This window comes from Rhinoderma darwinii, chromosome 1 (genome assembly GCF_050947455.1).
Source record: "Rhinoderma darwinii isolate aRhiDar2 chromosome 1, aRhiDar2.hap1, whole genome shotgun sequence".
Lineage (NCBI taxonomy): Eukaryota > Metazoa > Chordata > Amphibia > Anura > Rhinodermatidae > Rhinoderma > Rhinoderma darwinii.
The window spans coordinates 387,647,040-387,674,925 of NC_134687.1; the positions used below are offsets into that span (position 1 = coordinate 387,647,040).

The 27,886-nt window shown below is 41.1% G+C and overlaps 1 protein-coding gene across 1 annotated transcript in view; it reads right to left on the minus strand.

The window, feature by feature from the left end:
- The window catches only part of KIF27 (kinesin family member 27), a 69,352-nt gene that overhangs the window by 34,335 nt on the left and 7,131 nt on the right, over positions 1–27,886 (minus strand). Inside the window, exons 3-7 of the mRNA XM_075828592.1 lie at positions 26,286–26,486; positions 16,084–17,036; positions 12,163–12,306; positions 10,706–10,888; positions 892–1,082 (exon numbers count right to left, since the gene is read on the minus strand). Coding sequence (XP_075684707.1) covers positions 892–1,082; positions 10,706–10,888; positions 12,163–12,306; positions 16,084–17,036; positions 26,286–26,486 — 1,672 coding nt within the window. The remainder of the gene's footprint in view (positions 1–891; positions 1,083–10,705; positions 10,889–12,162; positions 12,307–16,083; positions 17,037–26,285; positions 26,487–27,886) is intronic.

Here is a 27,886-nt window from a genome sequence, read left to right on the forward strand (position 1 = left end):
AAAACCCCAAAAACAAATGCAATGAACTTATTATATGATTACACGCAGGTTTCTTCTTCACTAAAAGTAGGAAACAAAGCTTCTAGGGGTCAATAGGCTTATAAAAGTCTGTGAAAAAAGCATTGGAAGATGGAGGCAGGTGAACAACCCCTAGACACTGGATATTAAACCACTGAATCCCTATAGATTGGACTAACATATTGGAAAAATCCCATTATATGGCTCTTATATAGCGTGACATGAGTTTAGTTGATTAAAATGCGAGACTGACATCCTCCCCTCTGCGAGATGTACAGCGTCATACAATAGAGAAAGCTTCTAATAGTGATACTTTTAAATTGCAGCCCTGTCCTTTTAAGCAATTCCCATACATAATGCTTTATTATTTATTGGACCGCCAAACTGTACACACCACGGAAAGTTCAAACAAGCAAATTTTCTTCATCTTCAAAGCTAAACATGTCACATAATTTCCGGCTATGCACACTATTGGGGCAATGATTTTATTGCGGTGTTATGGGCTAAAAAACACTTTCAAAATTGGTTATTAAACATTTTGCTCCATTCGGCTTGTGGAGCCTATATGTATTCTAGTACATAGCAGCCTTCAGAAAGATAAAACTTTGATCTAGTCATAAATCAGCTTAGAAGATCGTTCAGGAGAGGGGAGACCAGGCCTGGAGAATGAGCCGTCAGAAAAAAACAGTCTGATGGATTTGATGGCATTTTGACGGCTGCTCTGTACTAGAAAATATATAGGCTGCAGAAACCAAATGGAGCAAAACTTATTTAGAACAACTAATTGTAATAGTGTTTTTTAGCCTATAATACAGGCAATAAAAAAATGGCCTAAAAGGTGTCCATAATAAGAATATTGAGTCAGTACATCACCTAAATGGAGACTTTGGAGGATTATTCTGACTGTTCTTATCTTGTTTCTCTAATTCCTCATCACTGTGGTCCGAAAACTTTTCATGTGAAACTTCATCTTGTTGTTCGATTAAATCTAAAAGCATCTGGCTACGAGTTCGAAAGCCAGCCACCACTCTTTCCAAGGAATATGAAGGAGGACTTGTACGCACCTAGGTTGGAAGAAAATGTAGCAGTTACTCTCAGTACTGTTTAATTGTTAGGCTATGTTCACATGGCATATGTTGGAGGCAGAAAAATACGAGGCTGATGTCAAGAGAAAACAGCCTCTGAATCCAGGCTTATCTGGAGCTGATTTTGAAAGAGTTTTTGGCGTTTGCAAGCGTATTTCGAGGCGTTTTTTAGTAGTGGGATTGGAAAATCAGTTCAGAAAACGCCTCCAGAACGGACATGCCACTTCTTTTTACGAGGCGTATTTTTATGCAGCTTATTTTAATTCAGGGGCGTAAAAATAAGCCATGGCGTATTTCACATTGAATTCAATGAGAGCTGTTACCAGGTGTATTGCAAGTGTATTTCGAGGCGTATTATGAGGCGTTTTATACTCCAAAATATGCCTGCAGTTTGCCTGTGGGAACATAGACTTACCATATAGGATTACATTATTATATGCATAGAACACAAAAATTAATCATGGTCTACAAATGTCACATTAAATAAAACATAAGTGAAATTCTAAAATTTGTTGAACGCTATATCGAGCAAATGTTTCCAATCTCGATCAGCGGGAATTTGGTAGTTTGCCGTTGATTGAATGTTTTATGATGGCATAAAAATTATCTTTTGTCAGTATTACATCCCCTCGTGTAAATAGGCATCTGCCAGTCGTTCGCAGAGGAAACAGGAGGAAAGGGGGAAGATAAGGGATCTAAAAAAATTACGAAAAATCATCCGATTATTGTGGGATATAAAAGCAAGTAATTTAAACGTTAACAACTCTGGGGCGTGGCTTAGCGGCGCATGTGAGTGGAGGCATAAACCGGAGCTCCCGCTGCCGATATCCTGCAGAATCATCCTAAGACTCACTTCTCCTACCGGAGACATACCTGAGGAGAGAGGGGAAACTGTGGTGATCAGGGAGACGTAATTCTGGACGCATCGGAGGTTGTGATGACCCGGTCCAGGAGATCCAAGACGGCAGAGGACTGTGAGCTGGGGGCGCAAGACGGCGCTGACATGTGCTCCTACGCAGTGAGCAGGGATGTGAGAGGGGCGGCGGCATCGCGGCTGGAACGCTTTGCCAGAAGAACCCCTGTTAAAAGTGATAAGAGGGAAAGGATGGCGGATGGAGGGAAGGAGCAGGCTGGCCGTTCCGGATCCAGATTTGAACCGCTGCGAGCGCAAATGGAGGCAGAGGAGGAAGAGAATGGGGAGACTGTTGCAGATGACTCAGGAGGAGGATTGGATCGAGGCGTACAGACCCTGGACAAACCGGGCCCAACGCTGGCAGATGTTTTTTCGGCGGTAAGCCGGAGCAATAGCACGCTAGCTAAACTTACCTGCCAGGTGGGGGGAATTAAGGAAGATTTGTCCATAATAAGGCATGATCTTCAGAAAGTGTCGGAACGTACGAAAGCGGTGGAGGGTCGAGTCAGCGAATTAGAAGACAGTATACTGCCTATGAGAAGAGAGGTGAATGCTGTGGCGGTGGATGTTACGTATCTTTTATAAAAAAACGATGACCTGGAGAACCGCTTGCGTCGAAACAACGTCAGGATGGTGGGCATCCCTGAAAAAGTTGAGGGGTCCAATCCAGATGCCTTCTTCGAAAAATGGCTATTGGAGGTTTTTGGCAAGGAATCGCTAACCCCATTGTTTGCGGTGGAAAGAGCCCATAGAGTGCCCACACGACCGGGCCCACCTGGAAGGCCACCGAGACCGGTGCTAGTGAAATTGCTTCATTATGACAGAGATCTGATTCTTCGGCAGGCCCGAGAAAGGCAAGATATAAGAGTGAACGGGGTGAAAGTGTCGTTCTATCCGGATTTCTCTGCGGAGATACAGAAACGGAGGATGCAATTCCTGGACATTAAAAGACGACTGAGGAATCTTCGAGTTCAGTACTCCATGTTGTATCCGGCTAAGCTCCGAGTGGCGGCATTAGGATCCGTACAGTTCTTCGAAAATCCGAAAGATGCGTTACGATGGCTGGATAGTCACGAGGCTCGCCTACGACATGATCCGGAGGAAGCGGTGGCGTGATCAACAAGTGGATGGATGAAGTTGGGACTCTGCTATGGTGGGAGGAAGATGACTCGCGCAAGAATATAAGTCATTATTTTCTGCATTTATATGATGGTTTTTGTTAAGATGATGTCTATATCTCATCATTGGCGGGAGGAGAGGAAAGATGCTGACAGTTTAAAGGCAGAATTGAATATAGGAGTCATAAAAATGCTACTTGTTTATTGAGGAAAAGGTGGCGGGAGGTTCTTGGTTTTTGAGGTTAAATTGTGGAAGCAGATGGATTTCTACAATGTGAAAGGGAAGCTGTATGGTCATAGTGGTGAAGTTTTCTTCACCAGCCCGGACCCTCTGAGGAGGGTATGTTTATGGAAAGTTGAGTGGGAGGGGGTGGTGGGAGGGGGGATGTTTGGGAGGGAAAGGGAGTTTGAAACGCAGTACGCTCTGATTGTCATTGGGAGTAACGGAAATAGCCACTGTCAAATGCAAAAAAGATTCAGATGGGGGGTAGGGTAAATCTTCTGTCCTGGAATGTGAGAGGTATGGGAGAGGTAACAAAAAGGCGAGCTATCTTTGAATACCTGAAAGGACAGTCTGCTGGAGTGATGGGTTTGCAGGAAACTCATCTTACTACTGACACGGTGCAACAAGCGCATAGGGTTTGGATCCGACATAGTTTCCATTCCTTTCATTCTACATACTCAAGGGGGGTTAGCCTCCTGGTTCATAGGGATGTGCCTTTTAGCTGTATAGATTCCTTTAAAGATAGGGCAGGTAGATATGTCGGGGTGCACTGTAAATTGTTTAACTGGGAATGTATTATTGTGGTGTTATATGTGCCTCCCCCGTACTCTGTGGGTCCGATGAGAGAGGTGCTGGAGAAACTGGCTGGGTGGCCTATGATACCGACTATATTGATGGGAGATTTCAACAACATAATGAACAAAGGGTGGGATAAATTTCCAAAAGGGGGAGGGGGGGGGGATACTGGCCTGACGAGATTCGGACAGTAAATGATGGAGGCTGGGTTTACAGATATTTGGCGGGCAAAATGGCCCTCTGCTACGCAATATTCGTGTGTATCATCTACATATGGATCATTATCACGAATAGACCTAATGTTTAATAATGGAATGGGGATGGAATGTGTGGAAGGGGTGGAATACTTACCACGATCACTGTCTGATCACTCTCCAATGTTACTTAAGCTCCGAACAAGCTCAGAGATGGGGGGTTTGAGAATGCACTGGAGGTTGAACCCATTCTGGATACGGTTGGTGGGAGAGGAGATAATAAATACGAGTCTGCGAGAATACTTTGAGTTTAATAAAGGTACGGTCCCTACGGATATTTTATGGGATGCTATGAAGGCGACTATAAGGGGAGTGTATATACGGGAGATCTCGCTCATTAAAACTAAGTCGCGACAAATGGGTCAACATTTGACAGATAGGGTCACAGTAACAGAGGAGAGGCACGTTACTAATAACACTGCGGAAACACTAGCCCAATGGAAGGTTGCTCAGAAATTGCTTAGGGAACATCAGCTGGAGCAAGCGGCTAATATAAGACTATTTTTACAACAAAAATACTATGAGGAGGGTGAAATGGCGGGCAGACTGTTAGCAAATATGGCACGGCCGATGCGGGAAAGTGCGTTCATTCATGAGCTGCAGACAGTGCAAGGGACTCTGGTTGGAGAAACAGGGGATATATTAGAGGTGCTAACATCATTTTACATGGAACTGTATCGCACTAAGGTGGACTACTCGGAGAATCTGCTGTCAGAATATCTGGCAGAAATTACATGGGTTACCCTGGGGGAGGAGGAGAGAGAGAGATTGGAGGAGCCAATTACGCTAGAGGAAATACTGGAAGCGTTAAGTTCTATGGCAAACGAAAAGGCTCCAGGGATAGATGGTATACCAACTGAATTGTATAAAACATATGGGGAGACGGTTCTGCCGGAGTTACTGGAAGTGTTCCAGGATAGTTTCACCAGGGGGCGTTTGCCGCAGACAATGTACGAAGCCGTTATAGTCGTAATCCCCAAGGAAGGGAAAGACCGGAAACAACCTGACTCATACAGACCGATATCCCTATTAACCACGGACATAAAATTTTTAGCAAAAGTACTGGCTAATAGGCTGTCGCGAGTAGTGACTAAAATTGTGGGGACAGACCAGTCGGGATTCATGTCATCGCGCTGTACAGCAGTTAATCTACGTAGACTTTTCCTGAATTTGCAGACAGATGCTCCAGATGCACGGTGTAGAGCAGTGCTGTCTTTGGATACCGCCAAGGCGTTTGATAGTGTGGAATGGGGGTATCTGTGGGCTGTCTTGGAACGGATCGGCTTTGGAAAGAAATTTATAAAATGGGTACAATTATTATATAAGGAGCCGGTAGCTAGGATAAGAGCAAATGGAAGGATGTCAGATTCCTTCAGACTGGAGAGGGGGACGCGACAGGGATGCCCGCTTTCGCCACTGCTATTTGCGTTGGCAATTGAACCCCTAGCCAATATGGTAAGACAGCATCCAGGGATAGAAGGGTTTCGTTGTGGGGAGCTGGAGGAACGCATAGCACTATATGCGGACGATATCTTGATGTTCTTGGGGGAAATAAATTACTCACTGCTAGCGATAATGAATGTATTGGAGCGCTTTGGTAGATTCTCAGGACTAAAAATTTATTGGAATAAGTCGGTGTTGTTGCCACTCCAGCCAGTGGATACGCCGTTGGTGATTGGAGGAATTGAGGTACCGTGCGTACATAAATTTAAGTACCTGGGAATCATGACATCGGCAAGGGTGCAGGACTTTATTGAATTGAATGTGATACCATTGTTGAGCAAACTCACGGATAAGACCAAAATATGGCTCGGGCTACCACTGTCAGCATTGGGTCGAGCAAATCTCATCAAAATGATTCTGATGCCCCAGGTTCTTTATGTGGTGCACAATGCCCCAGTGTGGTTGCCTAAATACTGGTTCAGGAGAATCCATAACTTGTTTAGGGACTTGGTGTGGAAAAGGGGAATCCCCAGGATAAAAACTGGACAAGCTACAACTACCAGTGGAACAGGGAGGGTTAGCTATTCCGAATGCATGGATATATTATCTAGCGGCCCAATTACAACACTTTAAGGGCTGGAAGAATAGAGAGGAGTGGGATTCTAGTGGGAAACTGGTGTATTATCTGGGTCAGAGAACGGATGTATTAGAGGCCATGGAATCTCATAAATTAAGGAGGGAGGCAAGAGGGAAGCCGACTTTACTATTGATACATAGAGTTTGGTGGGAAAGTAAGAAATTATTGGGGGTTACAGGATGCTCCAATTATATGCCTTTATGGGGCAATCCATACCTATGGGAATTTAATATGCTGGAAGGATTTCAGGATTGGGAACAAGCAGGGATTAGATATGTATACCAGCTGTATGAAGGAGGTGTTTTTAAGCCCTTTGCTCAAATACAGGAGGTGTTTGGACTCCCACATCGGCTGTTCTACCAATATCTTCAATTAAGGCATGCGGCGCAGGCTCAAGAGAGACTGGTGGATTTGAGCTGTTCCACCATGGGAGGGATGGAGCAGGTACTAGGGGCAAAAGACACTAAAGGGATTATCTCGGTGCTATATAATACGCTACTCTCTAGTTTTCTGGGAGACCCGTTGGTGGAGATCAGACGTAAATGGGAAGAGGATGTAGGGCCTATAGGGGATGACGATTGGGAGGAGGTACTGGGATCATCTAAAAAACTCTCTATTAGTGTAACGCACAGGAGGTCACAGCTTTTTCTATTACACAGGGTGTATAGGACGCCTAAGGCGCTATGGCAAATGCGCATTAGATCAACTAAGGAATGTCCCAGGTGCATGTTTGATGGGGCGGACATAAAACATATGTTTTGGAGCTGCCCGCTGCTAGAAGGATATTGGAAGGAAGTTAAAAGTATGGTGTCTAACATATATGGGAGAGATTTCCCAATAGAACCTAAAATATTGTTATATTCGCTTCTCTTGGACACAGCCGGGTCTTTGATGCTGGGAGAGCATGGTGTGTTGTTGTTTGGCATAGCAAGCAGGGTAGCCCGCTCTATGAATTATCAAGGCGTCACAAATAGGCTTCTACCTGGCTATACACGTTGTGCCTCATGACGTACACACTATCCCTCCATGTTTCACTCACTTGCACCCCATTATCCATTTATTTCTATTGAGGCACTTCATTTATTACTGCCCCCTATATTTCACTTATAGTATTACACTTGCACACACACTATTCATTCATTATTTCTTAGTACACTTCCCATGCACCACACACCACTCCCCTCAAGACTAGTGGGAGTGGCTATTATTATTTAAAGCACCTGCTCGCCCTTTCATCAGCATTTCTGGCCTGGCTGTGTCCATTTGTAAGTATGGCCTTTGTCGGTGTTTTTGTATATGTCCCTGTGTTTTTATCGGTTCTGTTTGGGCTGCATTGGGGAGGAAGGAGGGGATGGAGTGGAGCTACTGTCTATTAAAAAGATTTTGTATCATGCTAGGAAACTAAATCGCAAAATATTGGCTGCAGGCGGATCCCCCGGAGGTAGTAGAACTGGTTGGATATGTTAACCACACGGTATCACTGGAACATCGGATATATCTGAAAAGAGGGACAATTCAGAAATACGAGAAACAATGGGGTAAATGGGTACACGCCTATGGCACTGCGGATCACTAGATGAGATTCGGAGGGGGGATGACACACATACATGTTTAAGGTCTGGTGGAATATCGGTTTACTATGGAGGTGACATGGAGGAGGAGTGGTTGAAAAATTAGGAAAGAGAAGGGGTACTGCAAGGGAGGGGGGTAGTTCAGTTGGGGGGAAAAATAGGTGACGGGGTAACCAAAGATGTTGTATACATGCCATAAAGCACTTGAAGAAATTTTTCACTACTTAAGTGATGTTATGTTATTTCTATTTGTTTTCTGTAAAGTACTGTAAGAAATGTAAAGGCTGTATAACAGATGTTGTATTATCAATAAAAACTTGTTTGATTAAAAAAAAAACGTTAACAACTCGCTAGATCGATAGTTTTTACAAATTTATCTTCACATGTAAAAGAACCATTAGCTCCAGAATTCTCCATGTCGTGCAATACTAGCTGGTTCCCGACCGCTGGCTGTGTTTTTACGGATAGCGGTCAGGGTCCTTAAAACCCGCGCCATAGACTATTTACGGCGCGGGTTTTAACTTGCTGCCCAAGCGATCGGGCAGCTGAATGTCGGGTCTCCGGCTGTCAGTGACTGCCGGGGACCCTGAGAAGAAGATATGAGCAGCTTTCGCTGCTTCTGTCTTCTCCGATGTCTTTTTACACAGTGCTCAATGAACCCTGTATATAGGAATAGAGGCAGCAGCAGCGGCGCTGTCTGTATTCCTCCCGGTGTTCATGTGACTGGTCACATGATCGCCGGGTGCCGTTACCGACAGACTGCTGGTGGGTCTTACTAGACCCAGCACAGCCCTATTAGTGACAATAGTCACTATGAGAGGGATGATTTCCCCTGTAACTGGGGCTGCTGTGCAGCTCTAGTTACAATGGAAAAACATGGTGTAAAAGAAAGAAAATAAATATATAAAGTTCCCCAAAGGTCTTTTCTGACCTTTGAGGGGCAGACCATAGTAATTAAAAAAATAAAAGTAAAGTGCAAAAACAGTGTATAATAAATACATAAAATACCCACCCCCAAAAAAAAAACGTTCCGCCCCTGCCAATCATTGTCATAACGCTAGCCCTGAGACAATTACCCTAATATAGACAGGTAATATATTAAAATTTACGGTAGACAATCACAAATAAAAGGTCTATTTTAGGGTAAAACTAGGTTATTACCAAAAAAAAATAGCTGAAATGTTAAAAAGCTTATTTTTTTAATTATTATTTTCAAACTTTAAGCCTAAAAATTCTAAAATAGCAAAAAGGATGTGTATGAAAATGATAAAAAAAAAACACGAACAAACCTGAATTGTCTACGAAAAAAAAAATAAAAAAAATCACGTCGCTAGCCCAACAAATAAAAAAGTTATAGCCATTTAACTAACGCGTGCTAAAAATGGCTAAACGGTGTCTGGTCCTGAAGGCTCAAAATGGCCCGATCCTGAACTGGCTAGTTCTCGTTTATAGGTTACCCCCATATAATATCATAATATATTATGCAAACTCTGGATGCAAGATAAAACATGATTTAGTCTGGACGGAAGATATGCAACTAAGCTTTGGATTCTGAAAAGCCCCCCCCAACAAAAAGACGGAGCCACTTTTAGTTCGTTATATAATGTAAACCAACTGTTGTGCTCTACCGGTATCCACGGCAAACAAGGGAATTTAGATGCCCCGGAAGAAGCGGATGCAGGTGAAACTCGAGTTGACTGCCTAGACTGTTTGGTTGGGTTTACACGGAGGTTTTGCAGGAGGAAAATCTGCCTCAAAATTCCGTTTGGAATTTTGAGGCAGATTTTCCTTGCCTGCAAGCGGATTTTCACTGCGTTTTTTGCCCGCTGCCATTAAGCGCTGATCAATGGGAGGTCAGAAGCGTAAACACCCGAAGATAGGGCATGTCCCTTCTTTTTCCTGGGAGCCGGTTTTTCCGCTCGTGGGAAAAAAATGCCTCCGCATCCCATTGAAATTAATGGGAGGCATTTTCTGACGCGGTTTCCGCGTCAAAAAATGTAGTGTGAACCCAGCCTTTGGATACCACATGGAACGTTTGACATACTGATTTTAAATCCATGTTTGGGAGTATGAATAAACCCTGTCAGAGTTCCTAACACTGGTTGTAAACGTTATTGCATACTTTGTTTTTGCTGAATAGTGAGAGCTTTGAAGAAAGATACTTTTGGACTTAAAGTGCAAGCCCTTTTTACTGCCTACGGGGACGGCCATTTATTCCCAATTGGGAAACTACACACCTTAAGGAATCTATCTAGTGTTATAGTGAGCATTTAAACAGGTCTTTTCCCGAATTTATCGGAATTAGGCCGTAAAAATTAATGTCAACATTTTTTCCACTAAATGCCATTTATTCCCAGTTCCCAACGGAGTGAACCCGCTCCAAACGATGCGGGTGTCGGCTGTATGTTACAGCCGACACTTCACAGTAACGAAGTGCCGTGGTCAATAGTGACCGCGGCATTTAAATCATTAGAAAGAGGGGGGCGACCCCCTCTAGCAGCTCATCGCGCTCCCCGCAATGCAATCGCGGGGTGGCGATGGTTGCTATGGCTGCCTGGGGGCCTAATGAAGGCCCCCAGGTCCACCATTTTTGTGCTCCTACTAAGCCCTGCCTCTGGCAGGGCTTAATAGACGCCGGTCAGGAAGACGATATACTGGAATACATTGGTATTGCAGTATATCGTGCAAGTGATCCAATGATCGCTGGTTGAAGTCCCCTAGGGGGACTAAGAAAAAAAGTAAAAAATTAGTAAAATAAAGTTCAACAAACCCCGTTCCCATAGAGAATAGTAAAAAAATTAATAAACATACCAAAGTACAAAGGAATAGCAAGCACATGATTGAACATTCATGTATCTAATCTTTACCTTCCTTGGTTCTGACTGGTTAGTGGAAGACCGTATCTGCAGTTGGTGACTCAATGGAACACTGTGAGGTCTCATTAATTCCTGCTCCTTTACTGGACCTTGTGGCGACTGCTCATGTAACAATTTTTCAACCCTGTGCTTCAGCTGATCAACAAGGATTTGTTGTTCCACAAGTTTTTCTGTCTAAATGAAAACAGGTCAATTAATATTATTTTTAGATTGCTGCATTGAAGAGTTTAAAGAAGCACTCCAGCTTTTTTCCACGCCTCCATTTGAAAATGTGACGAAGTGCAAGGCAGTCCAGTGTATTGACTTACCTGATGCTTTATTTCATGAGTAGCTGCTCCGTTCCAGGCCACCGTTTGGTCACACGATTTCCACACTGACCACCCAAATCCTACAGGGTCTACTGAAGATCAGTCTCTCAATGCAAGTCTCTGAGAATCACATCGAGGCTCTCAAAGGCTTGCATTGAGAGTGACTTCCAGTCCCTATAGCAGACGCTGTAGGATTTGGGTGGTCAGAATGGAGTTCACGTGACCCAATGGTGGCCTGGAACGGAGCAGCTACCCGTAAAATAAAGCACCGGGTAAGACAATACACCACGCTAATTACCACTACATCACATTTTCAAACAGGTGGGGGAGGAAAAAAAAGGCGAAGTGCTTCTTTAAGGTGAATTTGAGGTAAAGAGTATAGAAATGAAAGAAAAACGGTCAGCAGGTCCATGCTGCACTAACTACGGGCAGCATGATATAGCGTGAGGTTCCCGATTACATATAATAAATGCATTGCATTACATCCAATCAAAACGCAGCTTTTATTTCTTGTAGTTCCCTTGAAAAATAAAAACTTTGCTGGGATTGGTTGCTTTGGGCAACAAAGACAGTATATTTTCTGTTAGACAGTTTTTATGAATCTCTCCGTATGTTTTCTCTGAAACACCACAGTGCTTCAGAGTAAAACATAGTTCAGTGTAATAAGTGCAACGGTCGCGATTTCATGTTGGCCGTGGTTATGGCAACATTAATCTGCTGACAGGTTCCCTTTAAATATTGTTTGATCTCCATAATTGGTTGCGATGTTCGTGAGGTATTTTTGAGAAAAGATGTGTAGGTATGACAAACAGAAGTTGTAAGGACCAGTCGCACTCCGTGCACGTTCTGTTGAAGTTGTTATCATCAGGTAGAAGATTTAGAGTGAATAGGGCACGTACAGTAGGTTATTCGTCTTTCAAATATGTTCTAAATATATTTAGGTCATTGTTTGTATGATCTGCTGTATGTGCGCTTATCCCATAATGTTTTACATTTTTCAATGGGTGGATTTCTGGTCACAGAATTGTAATTACTTCACAATAAAGAACTCTTCTATTTGATATGACTGGAAATAAAACAATTTCGGAACTGAAATAATGTTACTGAGAGTAAATGGGCAAGAAAGTGCACTTTCTGTACCTGTAGATATTTGCTGTGCTCGGCCTCCTCTAAAGACTTCTGGTAATTTTCATTTTCTTGTAGCAAAGACTGAATGTTCTCTTGTAACTCCATTAGTTCCATCTCCTTCCTGGCAAATACCTCTTCATCTGCTGCAAGAGCATCCTTAAATAAACAGTGCTTAAACAGTAAGGCCCCGTGCACACGTCTGTAGTTTTTATAAAATACTGACATTCATTTCTATCGGACCGTGCTCCAATACTTTTTACTGTGAGCGTGGTCCGCAAATGTGGATGACACTCCGCGGCCTGTCCGTGCAGTATTTACTGACCGTAAATACTGCATGGACGTGTGCATGGGGCTCTAGACCTCATGCACATGACCGTAAGGGTTTTTACTGTCCGCAAATACGGATCAGACAACTACGGATACACATCCGTATCCGTTCTCAATTGCGGAAGCGCCCATAGACTACTATGGGCGAGTTCATGCCGCAATTGCGGACAAGAATAGGACATGTTCTATATTTTGCAGATTACTTCTGCGGCACGGACACACATCCTTAAATATACGAAAAGCTGTTCGTGTCCAATAGACGAATGGGTCTGCAATTTCATCCGTAATTACGGATGAAATCTATGGTCATGTGCATGGGGCCTAAGCCGGACATGCTTAACCCTTATATTATTCATACATTACAAGGAATATTATTATAAATACGTTACATGTAGAGTAAGCATACAAATCTAACTTTACACAAACACATTTATCCTGTTCACATGGTGCAGCCTAAGTTATGAAAAATGCTCTTCTTCGTCAATGATGAACAAATATGAGTTGCTCGATTATAGCAAGAAGAATGTCCACAATACAGAATGCCATAGTGCTGCTTAATCTTCAAAAACACATATGTGAACCATGTGTGGTGTTTACGCTGGCCATAGACACAACTGTTATCATTTATAAGCTGTTAAAGAGGTATTCCAGCGTACAGCTTTTTCACCTACTCACTGGATAAATGGGCGATCGGGGAACCCCACCGATCGCTAGAAAGGGTAACTCCAGTCCCAAAACTGCGCTCGGCTGTTTCCATCAGCCCCATAGACTTTAAATGGAGCGACACCACGTGTACCCAGCCTCTGATCCATTCAAAACACCTTCTAGCTGCCATCTTGCAGCTAAGGAAACCAGAGTCCTGCATTCTGACAATCGATGGGGGTCCAAGCGGTCGGACTCCTACTGATATAGCGTTTATTCCCTATCCAGGTGATAGGTGAAAAATGCTGTAGGCTGGAATACCCCTTTATTGATAATTGTTGTGTCTATTGTACTTAAAAAAGATTGGTTCAGACTCATAAAAATCTGCTTCATTGGTCATAACACTAATCATACCTTTCTCAATGTTTTTCTTGGTTGTCACTAGTATCTCAGTATCTGCTACAATCGTAGTATTTAGTATTAGGTATTGCGCAGTTTTTGCCTCTAATGTACAGGATGCCCGGGGTCTCCGGAGTACACCACCTTGCGCATGGACATCATCTTCCGGCCAGGTCACCTCTCTGCCACAACATAGAGGTGTATGGATGGAAGTAGCAGCCCTGGAGCCATTAAACACATGTGCCGAATACAACAAATGGTGGATGGAATGGGGCAGAAACTAATGAACAATGATCAGGACGTGGGAAGGAATACACTGGGGTGGAGGGGGAAATAAATGAATAATGGATCGTGGTGGAACCCGGGAGCATAATACACTGCCGATGCTGCAATGAGGATTGTACATAGTAGCATCGGGAGCAGGCATTTTCAGGCCAGTGGGTTGAAGACATCATATCGCCGCAGGCCTGAACGGTCTATCAAGATACTAGGTCCCGCCCACCAAACAGAGGAGCGATCCAAGAAGTGGAAGGTAGCGGCGGTCATGACACCGAGGTAAAACACAAAGATGGGAATACCTCTTTAACTATTATCCAAGAAAAATAAACATGAAGAAAGGCAAATGCATGATATTTCACACAGTACTATTTACAATGGGAATTTCTTTTATATCATAAGTAATATATTTTTGTGTATACCCCCTTCCTAACAAGTGTTCTAATTTGAAATAAAAAAATAAGACTGCTCATATTGTGGATAAATCTTTAGGTCTATGGCCAACTATAGCATTTTTAACAAACAATTCACAGGAATTTTTGCAGGGTTTTAGCAAATCTAATTCTATAAATAGAAAAGAACTGGAACTATGAAGCAATTACTTGGAAACCTCCCGTATGGATAATAATTTAACTTTTTTCACGACTCTGAAGTAGGTACAATCTTCTCCAGTGCTCCGCTATTAAAATTGAATACATAATTCCACATTTAACAGAACTCCGTATAAAGCTTAAAACACATGGCTGTAGCTAAACAGATAAATTAAAAAGTACAATAAATTACATTTAAAGAGAAACTAGGAATAGTTTATGCCAATCTGATCCAAAAGATTGCTTCATTTTCTTTCAGAATTTTGATTTCTAAACAAAAACGATGTAGAATCATATTTTTCTTCTCAATCATACATTTTCTCATAGCTCTCATGACTAACATTATTACCTATATAAATAGGGCTTCAGCAAATTTACCAGTTTTCTTACTTTTGTAGTATACAACAAGGTTAGGGTGAGCAGAGCTAAAAGGAATCAAAAAAGCCCCGAATCAAGCAATTTGGACAAACTACATTTTTACAAAATATGTCCATACCCATACCTCAGTACAAATAAGATTTACTAGGAAATCCGGAAAAGCTAAATGACAACCCCTTCGGGAATGTATTGGTTGTCACCTTTCACGGAAATAGATCAAACCAAGAAATAGCCGAGTAGTTTTTGACAATCTGAAAGAGGAGATAAAATAGCGATTCTATACTTCTACAGAAAATGCACTTTAGCAAACTAAACAAGATGCAGAACTATGGGTCTAAAACAGTTATCCCCAACCACCGGGTCGCGGACCAATAGCAATATCTGGTATTCGCCCCGGTGGCCACAGGGAATTTCGGGTGAAAACCGCACCAAACTGTGGTGCAGTTTTTCGCCCAGAATGTCCGCTATGGAAAACTGCTTAGCATTTAGCCAGCCGGTCTCCTGGCATGATGTCTCATCCCAGGAGATCGCTGAGGTGGCAGTCACATGCGATGAAACGTAATCATAAGAGGCCATCCTGGAGGAAGAACATGGACTTCTGGGTAAGTTTTTCTTGTTTGTTTTTTCTGAGTTGTGTTTTTGCAGCGGAATCACTGCGATTCCGCTGTAATAAACACAACAACTGCTACCTGTTGTGGGTTTTACACCCCATTGAATTCAATGGGGAAAACTTCAACAAATAAGCAGTGTTTACTCAAATACAATTGACATGCCACTTTGCTGCTACTGTATTTTGCTGTGGATTTTCTGCAACGAATTCCGTTGTGGAAAATCTGCGGTATTTACGCAATGTGTGAGCGGACCCTAACCCCCCAACCGCAACCTCTGCCCAAAGACACCCTCTCCCCCGTCCTGGGAAAATGTTCTTGCATGAAACTGGTCCTTGGTGCAAATAAATATGCCCTTGCTGAGTTACCTGTTCAATACACCATCCAAACACAAACTACGTGTCTGTACACATGCTCTACTGCTGGTCCAGGTCAACATCAGAACTTCACTGGGGGAAGACCTTGCATTTGCCCAGGTCGAGAAACCGAGAAATCAGGTAAAGGGAAATAATTCACATAAGGATCTAAGTCCATCTACAACTTACTAACTGTATTATGTAGACAAAGAAAAAGGGAACAGTGGCCCAACCATCGGTCTGTTCATTGCCTGTATGGTCATATTCTTAGCGGACTTATGACATGAAACATAGATATGCACCGGTAATATTTAGTTACTATAAAGAGAATATCTACTCAGATCGGTGATCCAATACCTGACATTTCTTCAGTTCCCTTTTGAGCTGTAGTATAGTGATGTGATGTGGCTCCTCTCGGACTTCACTGTCATTTCCTGAGATAGTAGTCTTATCACTTCTTAATTCTTCTGCCGTAGCTAGCCAACTCTGAAGTCTATTCTTTTGGGGTTTTGTAAGGCCGGACATATCCTTAAGTTCATATAACAGCTCCAAAGCTTCTTCTGTACAATGTCGATGGTTAAAGCATTCCAGCTGATACTGTGCAAGCTGCTCTTCTACAGCCCGGATTTTGTTCTCTTGGCTCCAGTCTTGAGATACCTGGCTTATCCGACTTACCCTACTGCTCTGCTGGTTTCGCAAAGCTTCCCGGAGTGCCTTAATTTCCAGCTCCATTTCATCAATTCTATCCCAGTCCGGGTTATAATTTACAATTGGTTTGTTTTTGATATTCCTGGCCCGGTTGGAGTACTTAAGAGAATTTAAAGATTCATCAAAGTCAGAAGTAGAAGGACTAATGCATGAAATCATGACTGTTTTGGCATTTCCACCTAAGGAGTCTTTAAGAATGCGAGTAATCTTAGAATCCCTGTATGGAACATGGGCATTTTTTCTCTTTGGATCAGCAAGTGCGCTTATTACATTTCCCAAAGCAAGCAAACCGCTGTTAATTTGAATGGACTCTTTAAATCTTTCTCCAGTGTTCCCAGTCTTGGTTACTCTTTCTGAGCCTGCTAAGTCTACAAAGTGAAATTTTGAAAAGATCATCTGGACCGACTTGTTGGATACATTTTCTGTAGAGCCATTATTGGTGTCCCTTTGTTGGCATATACTCATGGTAAAGATTGCATGGGAGCGGCTGGAGCGCTCATTCATTTGAGTTGTGCTAGTGTGGCGGACTGCACTGCCAGCTTCTAAAAGACTCATGACCTCATCTGCACTTTCCACGTGGCATTCCTTGGCACCAACAATAACTGGAGAGACCAGGATAAAATAGTCACATCAGTTATAAAGAAATCAATCACATAAAAAAAATCATTATAAATAACTTTAAAGGATTTTCAGCCAGGAAATATTTGACCATTTAAATGAAACCTTACACATTTTAGACATAAATTTGAAGATTGTGTAGTTGTAGGATTTACATCAAGCTGTATACTATCTAAACAGATCTGTAGCAAATATTTTACAGTAAGAAACAATTTTAAAAGGGTATTTAGGTTTAAGCAAATAAAGTTTATTTATTGTATGATAACAATGTTTGCTCACCATTTTTAACATCTCGTAGGCCTTGAATGGGAACCTTCATTATTGGAAGGTTAACCCCTTACCGCCACAGCTAATTTTGGGCTTTCTGACAGCCCATTTTTCAAATCTGACATGTGTCACTTTATGTGGTTAGAACTTTTTAATGCTTTTACTTATCGAAGCGATTCTCAGACTGTTTTTTTGTGACACATTTACCAACAAAGTACAATTTTGCTGGATACATTCAATATTTGTGAAAAACACCAAAATAAAAAATAATTTTTCAACATTTTAATTCCTCTGCTTGTAAGACAGATAATTATGTCACACAAAATAGTTAATTTTTAACATTCACCATATGTTTCCATAATTTTTTTTTTTCAACGTCCTGGTTATTTAATGACTTTAGAAGGCTTATAAGTTTAGCAGCAATTTTTGCACATTTTCAAGATGATTTCCAAAACATTTTTTTGGGGACTAATTCAGTACTGAAGTGGCTTTGAGGGGCCTTTATATTAGAAATCCATATATATTACCTTATTTTAAACACTGCAACCCTCAAAGTATTCAAAACAGCATTTGGTAAATTTGTTAAGCCTTTAGGCGTTTCACAGAAATTAAAGTGGAGGTGAAATGTTAAAGGCCTTACACCTTTGACATCGTTCGTTTGTTTTTTTTTAAATAAAATTGTGCATCAGTGTGATTGGTGCAACTTCCCAAATACATTTTATTAAAAATGACTTTAATTTTTACTTTTTGAGATACAGCTGCTTTGTATTCTGTATACAGAGAAGCTGTATCTAGCGCTGAGACCTGAATCCGTCAGGTCCGCGGGACTGACGGGTTCAGTGACAGAGCGTCCTGCGTGTTTCTGACACACAGGATCCATCTGTTATCGATCACATCTAAGTTATGAACTTAGATGTGATCGGTAACAGCTCAATCCTGCGTGTCTCGCTGACACTAAACACGTGGACTAAACCCGTGGACCTGGCGGATTCAGGTCTCAGCGCAAGATACAGCTGTTCTGTACACAGAATACAAAACAGCTGTATCTCAAAAACGAAAGAATATTTTTAATAAAATGTATTTAGGAAGTTGCACCAATAACACTGATACACATTTTTATTTAAAACAAAAACCGCAAAAAAACAAACACGATGTCAAAGATATACATTGCCTTTAAAAATGTTACTTTTTTGCAGATATTCAATTTTAATCCACTTGTTTTTGTAACACAGCAGGTGTTAACAGAGAAATGCAACTCAATATTTATTATGATAATTCTGATGTTTTTAAAAATTTCCCATATGTGGACCTAGTGTGCTAATTGACTGAAACACAGGCCTTTAGAAATTAGGGAGGACCTTGTGGATTTTAGGGCATTTTTTTTGTTAGGTTGTTTTCCAGGCACCACTATAGGTTTGCCGAGGCTTTGAGGTGCCGAAACACAAGAAACACCCCGATAAATACACCATTTTGGAAACTACACCCCTCAAGGAATTTTTGTAGGTGTTTACGGAGCATTTAGACCCCACAGGTGTTTCATAAACTTTATTCAAATTTGGTCCGTTAAAATGAAAGATTAAATTTTTTCCAAAAAGGTATAATTTTAGCTCAAAATATTCAATTTCCACAGTGAACTCGGGAGAAAAACACCCCATAATCTGTTACACAATATCTCTGAGTAGGGAAATACTCCTTATATGGTCAGAAACTGTTGTTTGGGCACACGGCAGGGCTCAGAAGGGAAGGAGTGCCATTTGGATTTTGGAGAACAGATTTTGCTGGATTAGTTTCTGGGAGCCAAAGATCACACTTGCAGAGCCCCTGAGGTACCAGTGCAGTGGAAACCCCCTAAAAGTGACCCCATTTTGGAAACTACTTCACTCAAGGCATTTATCTAACGCATTTTGAACCCACAGCTGTTTCCAAGAAAATAGTGCGCATTGGATGTTGCAGAGAGAACGAAATTTTCCATAGATATGCCATGTCAGTTCCTAATATGTTGTGCCCAGTTTGTGGCACTGTGAAAGGACAGCTCTCTAATTATTATGCTGTGTTTCCCGGTTTTAGAAACACGCTACATGTGCCCCTAATATTTTGCCTGGACATACACCGGGGTTTAGAGAGTACCATGTGCATTTGAGGCCTAATTTGGTGTTTTACAAAGTATTGGTTCACAATTACAGAGGCTCTGATGTGAAATAATTAAAGAAACTCCAAGGAATAATTTTGGAAACTACACCCCTCAAGGCATTTATCAAAGGGTGTAGTGAGCATTTTGACAGGTGTTTTACCAAAAATTAAGGTGCAGTGGATGGTGCAAAGTGAAAATTGAAGTTTTTCCACAGATGCCATTTTAGTGCCTAATATGTTGTGCCCAGCTTGTGCCACTGGAGACACACACCCCAAAAATTGGTAAACAGGTTCTCCCGGATATGGCAATGCTATATATGTGGACGTAAAAACGGCTGTTTGGACACACTACAAGGCTCAGAATGGAAGGAGCGCCATTTAGAACGACGATTTTGCATGGTAGTATTTTGGGGGGGGGGCTTTACTGGTATTTCAATTTATAATGTGGGGGCATGTTTAAGTTGTGCAGAGTACATTAGGGCATAATAGGGTGGTATAATAATGAGGTAAGTAATAAAATTATTAATCCATAAATGTGTGTTTCGCTTTGAACCAATCTTTTATGCACAGGCCAGCTTTTTTTTGGGCAGGCGTAGCACTGATAGATGGTGACCTCTCTTATCCCCTTTTGGTACACACTCTGCACCTTTGTAGTTTGGGGAACTTTGCTGGGAAAGTGTTGCCCTGCTATAATATGGGCACCCTCACTTCCAGCAGATGTCCTCCCCTTCCTGATAACCACCTCTTGAAACAGAATAAATGATCCACTCTGTTGTGCACATCGTGATGTTTTTTCACCCCTCCTTACGAGAGCCAAAACTTTTTTATTTTTTCATCGACGTAGCCCTATGAATACTATTTTTTTGCGGGAAAAGCTGTAGTTTTTTTTGTTGGTACCATTTTGAAGTACACGTGACCTTTTTGATCACTTTTTATTCCAAGGTGATGGAAAAACAGCAATACCTGCATCGTTTTTTTTACTTATTTTGAATACGACCTTTGCGTACAATTACAGCAATACCAAATTTTTTATCGTTTTTTTTTTTTTACCTTTACACAATAATTTGTCATATTCTGAGGGCCATAACTTTTTTTATTTTGCCAGCGATGGAATTTTGTAAGTACTCGTTTTTTGCGGGTCGATGCGATTACGGCATAACAAGTATATCAAATATACATAGTTTTTTTTATGTTTTACAACTTTTTCACAATAAAATTACTCCTTTATAAAAAGCATTTGTTTTTTGTGTCACCATATTCTAAGAGACATCATTTTTTTTTATGTTTGGTTTTTACGAAGTTGTATGAGGGATTGTTTTTATTGTACCATTTTGGGGCACATGCGACTTTTTCATCACTTTTTATTCAATTTTTTTGGGAGGCAAGGTGTCTATTGTTTTTTTTTACTAAGTTCCTCGCACAGGATAGATATTATAGGATGTAATATTATAGCTCAGGTCGTTACCAAAGTGGCGTTACCATATTAGTATGTAGTTAATTTTTTGCCAATGATAAAGGACTTAATGAGGGGCAAAAGGCGATTTTTTTTATTTTACTACTTGAAACTGCGCTTTTATTTTTCTAAATCATTTTAAACATTTTTATTTAGGTATTTTTTTTAATTTATTTTTTTAACTGGTTCCCGACCGCTGGCTGTGTTTTTACGGCCAGCAGTCAGGGTCCTTAAAACCCGCGCCATAGACTTTTTACGGCTCGGGTTTTAACTTGCTGCCCGAGCGATCGGGCAGCTGAATGTCGGGTCTCCGGTTGTCAGTCACTGCTGGGGACCCTGAGGAGAGGATAGGAGCAGCTTTCGCTGCTTCTGTCTTCTCTGATGACTTGTACACAGCGCTCAATGAACGCTGTGTATAGGAAGAGGCAGCGGCCGCACCGCTGTCTCTATTCCTCCCGGTGATCATGTGACTTGTCACATGATCGTCGGGTGCTGTTACTGACAGACTGCTGCTGGGTCTTACTAGACCCAGCACAGCCCTATTAGTGACAATAGTCACTATGAGAGGGCTGATTTCCCCTGTAACTGGGGCTGCTGTGCAGCTCCAGTTACAGTGGAAAAAGATGGTGTAAAAGAAAGAAAAAAAAAAATATAAAGTTCCCCAAAGGTCTTTTTTGACCTTTGAGGGACAGACCATAGTATTAAAAAAAAAAAATAGTAAAGTAAAGTGCAAAAAAAATAATTAATAATAAATACACATAAAATACCTACCCCAAAAAAAAAACGTTCCCCCCCGCCAATCAGAAAACACTCATTCATCGGCTGATTGTATAGTTTATACAGCCTAAAATATTATCGTTGTCGGCAGCACATCTCCCTGCGTTGCCAACATGATAGAAATGTATGGGGATGAGCAATCGGAGTAACGAGCGTCCCCATACATTACTGTTAATGTGAAAGGAGTAAACGAGCGCCGATGATCGGAGCTCATTTACACAGCCCACTTCGAGCAGTGTAATAGGACCTTAAGAATTGGGAATATGAAATTCCCAGCAGTCCTGTAACAAAATGCTTGCGACGCTAAATGCAGCAAGGGTGAAAATTACATAGAATGCCGTTTCCTGATATGTTCTTCAAACTGGATCCAAGGTGGGGCTGCACTTTAACAAGAATAGATCCTCATTCTGATTATTTGTATCTTCAAAATTATTTTCTGAATAGCAAACAATTATTGGATCATTTCTTTATGTCTAGGGTGGCTTAGATCTGCTTTTCTTAACCCCTTAAAAACCGAGCCTATTTTGGCCTAGAAGACAGAACAATTTCTTGATTTTTCCTCTTTGCACTCATAACTTTTTTTTATTTGCTGTAGTTGTATGAGACATGTTTTTTGGTGGTACGAGTTGTACTTTATGTAGGTGCCATTTTTTTGGTAACTTTACATTATCGTTTAATTTATATTAAATTACTATTTTGGCAAAAATGCAGAAAAAAAGCGCAATTCCACAGTTGTTTTTTTACAGCATACACCGATCATAAATTATGCTATAAATTTGTTGTGCAGGATGTTACGGTCGTGTCGATACCAAATGTATGTGTAATATTTTATGTTTTGGAACTTATTCTAAGCTTCTTTATTGTAAATAATGTGCATTTATTTAATTTTTTTTAATTTTTACATTTCCTAAGTATGCCACAACAACAGGAAATATTGTTAGACAGCCCTGGGGTCCTTTAACCCCTTAGCGACCAGCCTATTTTAGGCCTTAAGCGGGTTTTACTATCAGGAACATTTATGACATAGCCACAGGCTATGCCATAAATGTCAGATAGGTGCGAGTCCCTGAGGTGGGACCAGCATCTATCCCTAGAAAGGGGCCCCCTAAACCCCGTTCTACTGCTCTGTGCTCCGGGTGACGCATGTGCTTTCCAACCATGAAGAAGAAAACAAGAGTAGCTCGTAAGTCCCATAATAGTGAATGGCAGTTACGGAAACAGCGCAGCACGTGAGCTACGCTGTTTCCGTAAATATCATACAGTTCTATGTGACTTACGGAAACTCAGCTACGCTGTTTTCTTCTTCATGGTTGGAAATTACATGCATCAGCCGGAGCACAAAGCGGTAGAACGAGCTTTAGAGGGCCCCGTTCTAGTGCTAGGTGCGGTGCAGAGGTGGGACCCACATCTATCTGATATTTATGGCGTATCCTGTGGTTATGGCGTATCCTATGTCATAAATGTCCGGCATAGTAAAACCCCAAGCTATTTTTTACGTTGTCGCATTCCGTCGACATAGCTGTTTAAGGACTCTTTTGCAGAACAACTTGTATTCTTTGATAGCACCATTTTGGGGTGCATATAATATATTAATTTTAATAAACTTTTTTGGGGGGGGGGGGGAATTGTAAAAAACGGCAATTTCGCCACCCTTTTTTGCGTCCTAAATTTACACCGTTTACCGTGTGGTATAAATAACATAACATTATTCAGAGGGTCGTTACGACTGCAGCGATACCAAATTTATATAGTTTTCTTATGTTTTACTACTTTTACACAGTAAAAACACTTTTTTTTCAAAATTATTTGTTTTTGTGTCTCCATATTTTAAAGAGGCTCTGTCACCAGATTTTGCAACCCCTATCTGCTATTGCAGCAGATCGGCGCTGCAATGTAGATTACAGTAACGTTTTTATTTTTTTTTAAACGAGCATTTTTGGCCAAGTTATGACCGTTTTTATATTTATGTAAATGAGGCTTTCTAAAGTCCAAGTGGGCGTGTTTAAAGTAAAAGTACAACTGGGCGTGTATTGTGTGTGTACATCGGGGTGTTTACTTCTTTTACTAGCTGGGCGTTGTGTATAGAAGTATCATCCACTTCTCTTCAGAACGCCCAGCTTCTGGCAGTGCAGACACAGCGTGTTCTCGAGAGATCACGCTGTGACGTCACTTCCCCAGGTCCTGCATCGTGTCAGACGAGCGAGGACACATCAGCACCAGAGGCTACAGTTGATTCTGCAGCAGCATCAGCGTTTGCAGGTAAGTAGCTACATCGACTTACCTGCAAACGCCGATGCTGCTGCAGAATCAACTGTAGCCTCTGGTGCCGATGTGTCCTCGCTCGTCCGACACGATGCAGGACCTGGGGCAGGAAGTGAGTGACGACACAGCGTGATCTCTCGAGAACACGCTGTGTGTCTGCACTGCCAGAAGCTGGGCGTTCTGAAGCGAAGTGGATGATACTTCTATACACAACGCCCAGCTAGTAAAAGAAGTAAAAACGCCCCGATGTACGCACATAATACACGCCCAGTTGTACTTTTGCAAGCCTCATTTACATAAATATAAAAACGGTCATAACTTGGCCAAAAATGCTCGTTTTTAAAAAATAAAAACGTTACTGTAATCTACATTGCAGCGCCTATCTGCTGCAATAGGAGATAGGGGTTGCAAAATCTGGTGATAGAGCCTCTTTAAGAGCCATAACTTGTGACTTTTTAATCAAATTTTTTTGACGGCAGGATGAACAAAAAACAGCATTTCTGGCACGGTTTTTATTTTAGTTTTGGGGTCATTATGGACGCAGCGATACCAAATATGTGTAATTTTTTTCTTTTATAAAGTATTTTGTAAGAGGAAAAAGTGGGGTTTTACATTTTTTTACTTGAGATTTTTATGTATTTATTATTAATTTTATTAAGCCCTTAATGGCACAGCCAATTTGAGTTCTTTCATTTTCCTTTTTTCCTCCCTGCCTTCCAAAAGCCATAACTTTTTTATTTCTTCGTCGACATAGCCGTATGAGGGCTTGTTTTTTGTGTGACAAGTTGTAGTTTTTCATGGCACGATTCATTGTACTGCATAACGTACTGGGAAGCTGAAAAAAATAATATTTGTGGGGTGAAATGGGAAAAAAAACAGCGATTACACTATTTTTTGGGAGGTTTTGTTTAATATATTCACCTTATTCTACAGGTTCATAAGATTACGGCGATACCAAATTTATGTTTTGTTTATGTTATACCACTTTTAGAAAAATAAAAAAAGAAATGTTTTGCGTCGCCACATTCTTAGAGCCATAACTTTTTTATTTTTCTATCCATTTAGTGGGGGCTTAAATTTTGCTGGGCGACCTGTAGTTTTCACCGATACCATTTTGGGGTACATGAGAGCTAAGGTGATCAAAAAACAGCAATTTGCATGATATATATATATATATATATATATATATATATATTTATTTATGGTGTTCACTGAGCGGGTTAAACAACGCTATATTGTGATTAACATTGCTTTAGGGAAAAATGGGAAAAGGTTTTTTTTTTGAACTTTTAACTCTTTTTTACAATTTTTTTTATTAGTCCCGCTAGGGGACTTGAACCAGCGATCGTTGGATCGATTGCATGATAAACTGAAATACGAATGCCAGAGGCACGGCTTCAAAGGAGTACAAAGATAGCAGACCTGGTGGCCTTTATTAGGCCCCCAGGCTGCCATGACAACCATCGGCACCCCCCCGAGCACGTTGGAGGGGGGCGACCCCCTGATTCTAACACTTTAAAGAGGCTCTGTCACCACATTATAAGTGCCCTATCTTGTACATGATATGATCGGCGCTGTAATGTAGATTACAGCAGTGTTTTTTATTTAGAAAAACGATAATTTTTGACGGAGTTATGACCTATATTAGCTTTATGCTAATGCATTTCTTAATGAAGAACTGGGCGTGTTTTACTTTTTGGCCAAGTGGGCGTTGTACAGAGGAGTGTATGACGCTGACCAATCAGTGACCAATCAGCGTCATACACTTCTCTCCATTCATTTACACAGCAGATAGTGATATAGCTATATCGCTATGTGCAGCCACATAAACACACTGTAACGTTACTGCAGTGTCCTGACAATGAATATACATTACCTCCAGCCAGGACGTCATGTCTATTCAGAATCCTGACCACTTCTGTAGCGTCTCTGTGATATTTACACCAAGGCAAGCGTAATCTCGCGAGATTACGATGTAACCTGTCATTTTAAACGAGATTACGCTTGCCTTGCCGGTCACTTACACCCACATTAACGTTACTGAAGTGTCTTGAGAGTTAATTTTGAGAAGGTATTTTCCGGTGACTAAATCAAAAGGGGGTCCCCTCCTCACTCTTTCCCTTTCAATGCCACAATTAGCTTTGATTGCGGCATTCATGGGGTTGAGATCAGAGGTCTCTCTGATCTCCACCGTTAGAGTGCGCTGCGGCTGTGTATCCTGCCGCTTATGACGAACACACACATCTTGCGCCAGAAAGCAGTTAATAACACTATGGTTGACTATAATATAACTTCATTTATTTCTAATCCACAATATAGTGAACTCATAACCCAGTGTCTGCACCTGTATTTCCCTTTTCATCTTCACGGATGTGTATATCTTTAACATTTGTTTCCAGTTCCAGGAGGTCCCTCAGATCTTCCTTGTACACTTCTATGTACGATACTTTGACAGCGAAGTCGATGTTGTGATTTTCAGAGATGGTTTGGAAAAGTTCCTGTATGGCACGCGGTATAATACCCTTTTCTTCATCAGCAACAGAAGCTATAAATAAAAGCAACGTTCTTGTTACTTTGTGAAGGTCAGCGACACATTAAATGTGCACTAATATTAGACATTTTATACACTTTCATTTTCAAGGCTAGAAGAACATCAACAATGCAATGTATAACAAAAAACCATCATGATAATGACACCGTTTTCTGTGTAACAGCATAAAAAGATTCTTCCATCCTCTGTCTGAATAATGGATATCAATTATGAAGGGACATCAACCCCTTCCCGCCGCCACTATTTTTAGTTCTTTAGTTTTTTTCTCAGCGCCTTCCAAAAGCCATAACTTTTTTATTTTTCCATCGATAAAGTCGTAGGAGGGCATTTTTTTTTTTGCAGGACGAGTTGTCGTTTTTAATGACACTATTAAATGTACTGAGAAATTATTTTAGAGGGTAGAATGGAAAAAAAAAAAAAGGAAAACAGCAATTCCTCCATTTTTTTGTGGGGGTTTTGATTTTACGCAACTCACTCTGTGATAAAAATAAGATGTTAACTTTATTCTGTGGGTCAATACGATTCCAACAATATCAAAATTATATTGTTTTTTTTTTATTACTTTTACAAAATAAAAAAACGTATTAATGATAAAAATTAGTTTTGTGCTGCCATATTTGGAGATCCATCTTTTTTTTAAAAAAAATTGTAATTGATGGAGTTGTTTGAGGTCTTGTTTTTTGTGAGGTGAATAATGCTTTTATTGATACCATTATGGGGTACACACAACTTTTCAATCACTTTTTATTCCTTTTTGGGGTAGGTGAGGTAACCCAAAAACTGTTTCATAATTTTTTTTTTACATTACTTTAGGGAAAAAGTTTTGAATTTTTAATATTTTTTTACCCTATTTTGCTAAAAACATTTAGTAATAATTTATTTTTTTTTTTAGTCCCGCTATGGGATTTAAACGTGCAATTGTTAGATTGCTGGTACAATAAACCAATACTTGTGTATTGCAGTGTATTGTGCTTTCAGCGTCTTCCCATTAAGCCTCATTAGGCTCCCAGGCTGCCATGACAACCATAAGAACCCCACGATCGTGCCGTCGGGGAATAGGCTCACTGAGCCCACCCTCTGTCTCCCAACTCAAGGCCCTTTCACACTGGGCAATTATCGGGCAGAAAAGTGTTCGTATAACGCTCATTGCCGATAATTGCCCTGTGTAAACAGGACAGCGATCAGCAGATGAACGAGCAAACGCTCGTTCATCTGCTGGTCGTATCGTTTTAAAAAACTAAAAGATTATCGTTATCAGCACATCTCTCTGTGTAAACAGGGAGACGCGTTGCCGACATGATAATAATGGATGGGGACGAGCGATCAGAGTAACGACCACTAGTCCCCATCCATAGCTCCGTGTGACTGAAGCAAACGAGCGCTGATCAACGATG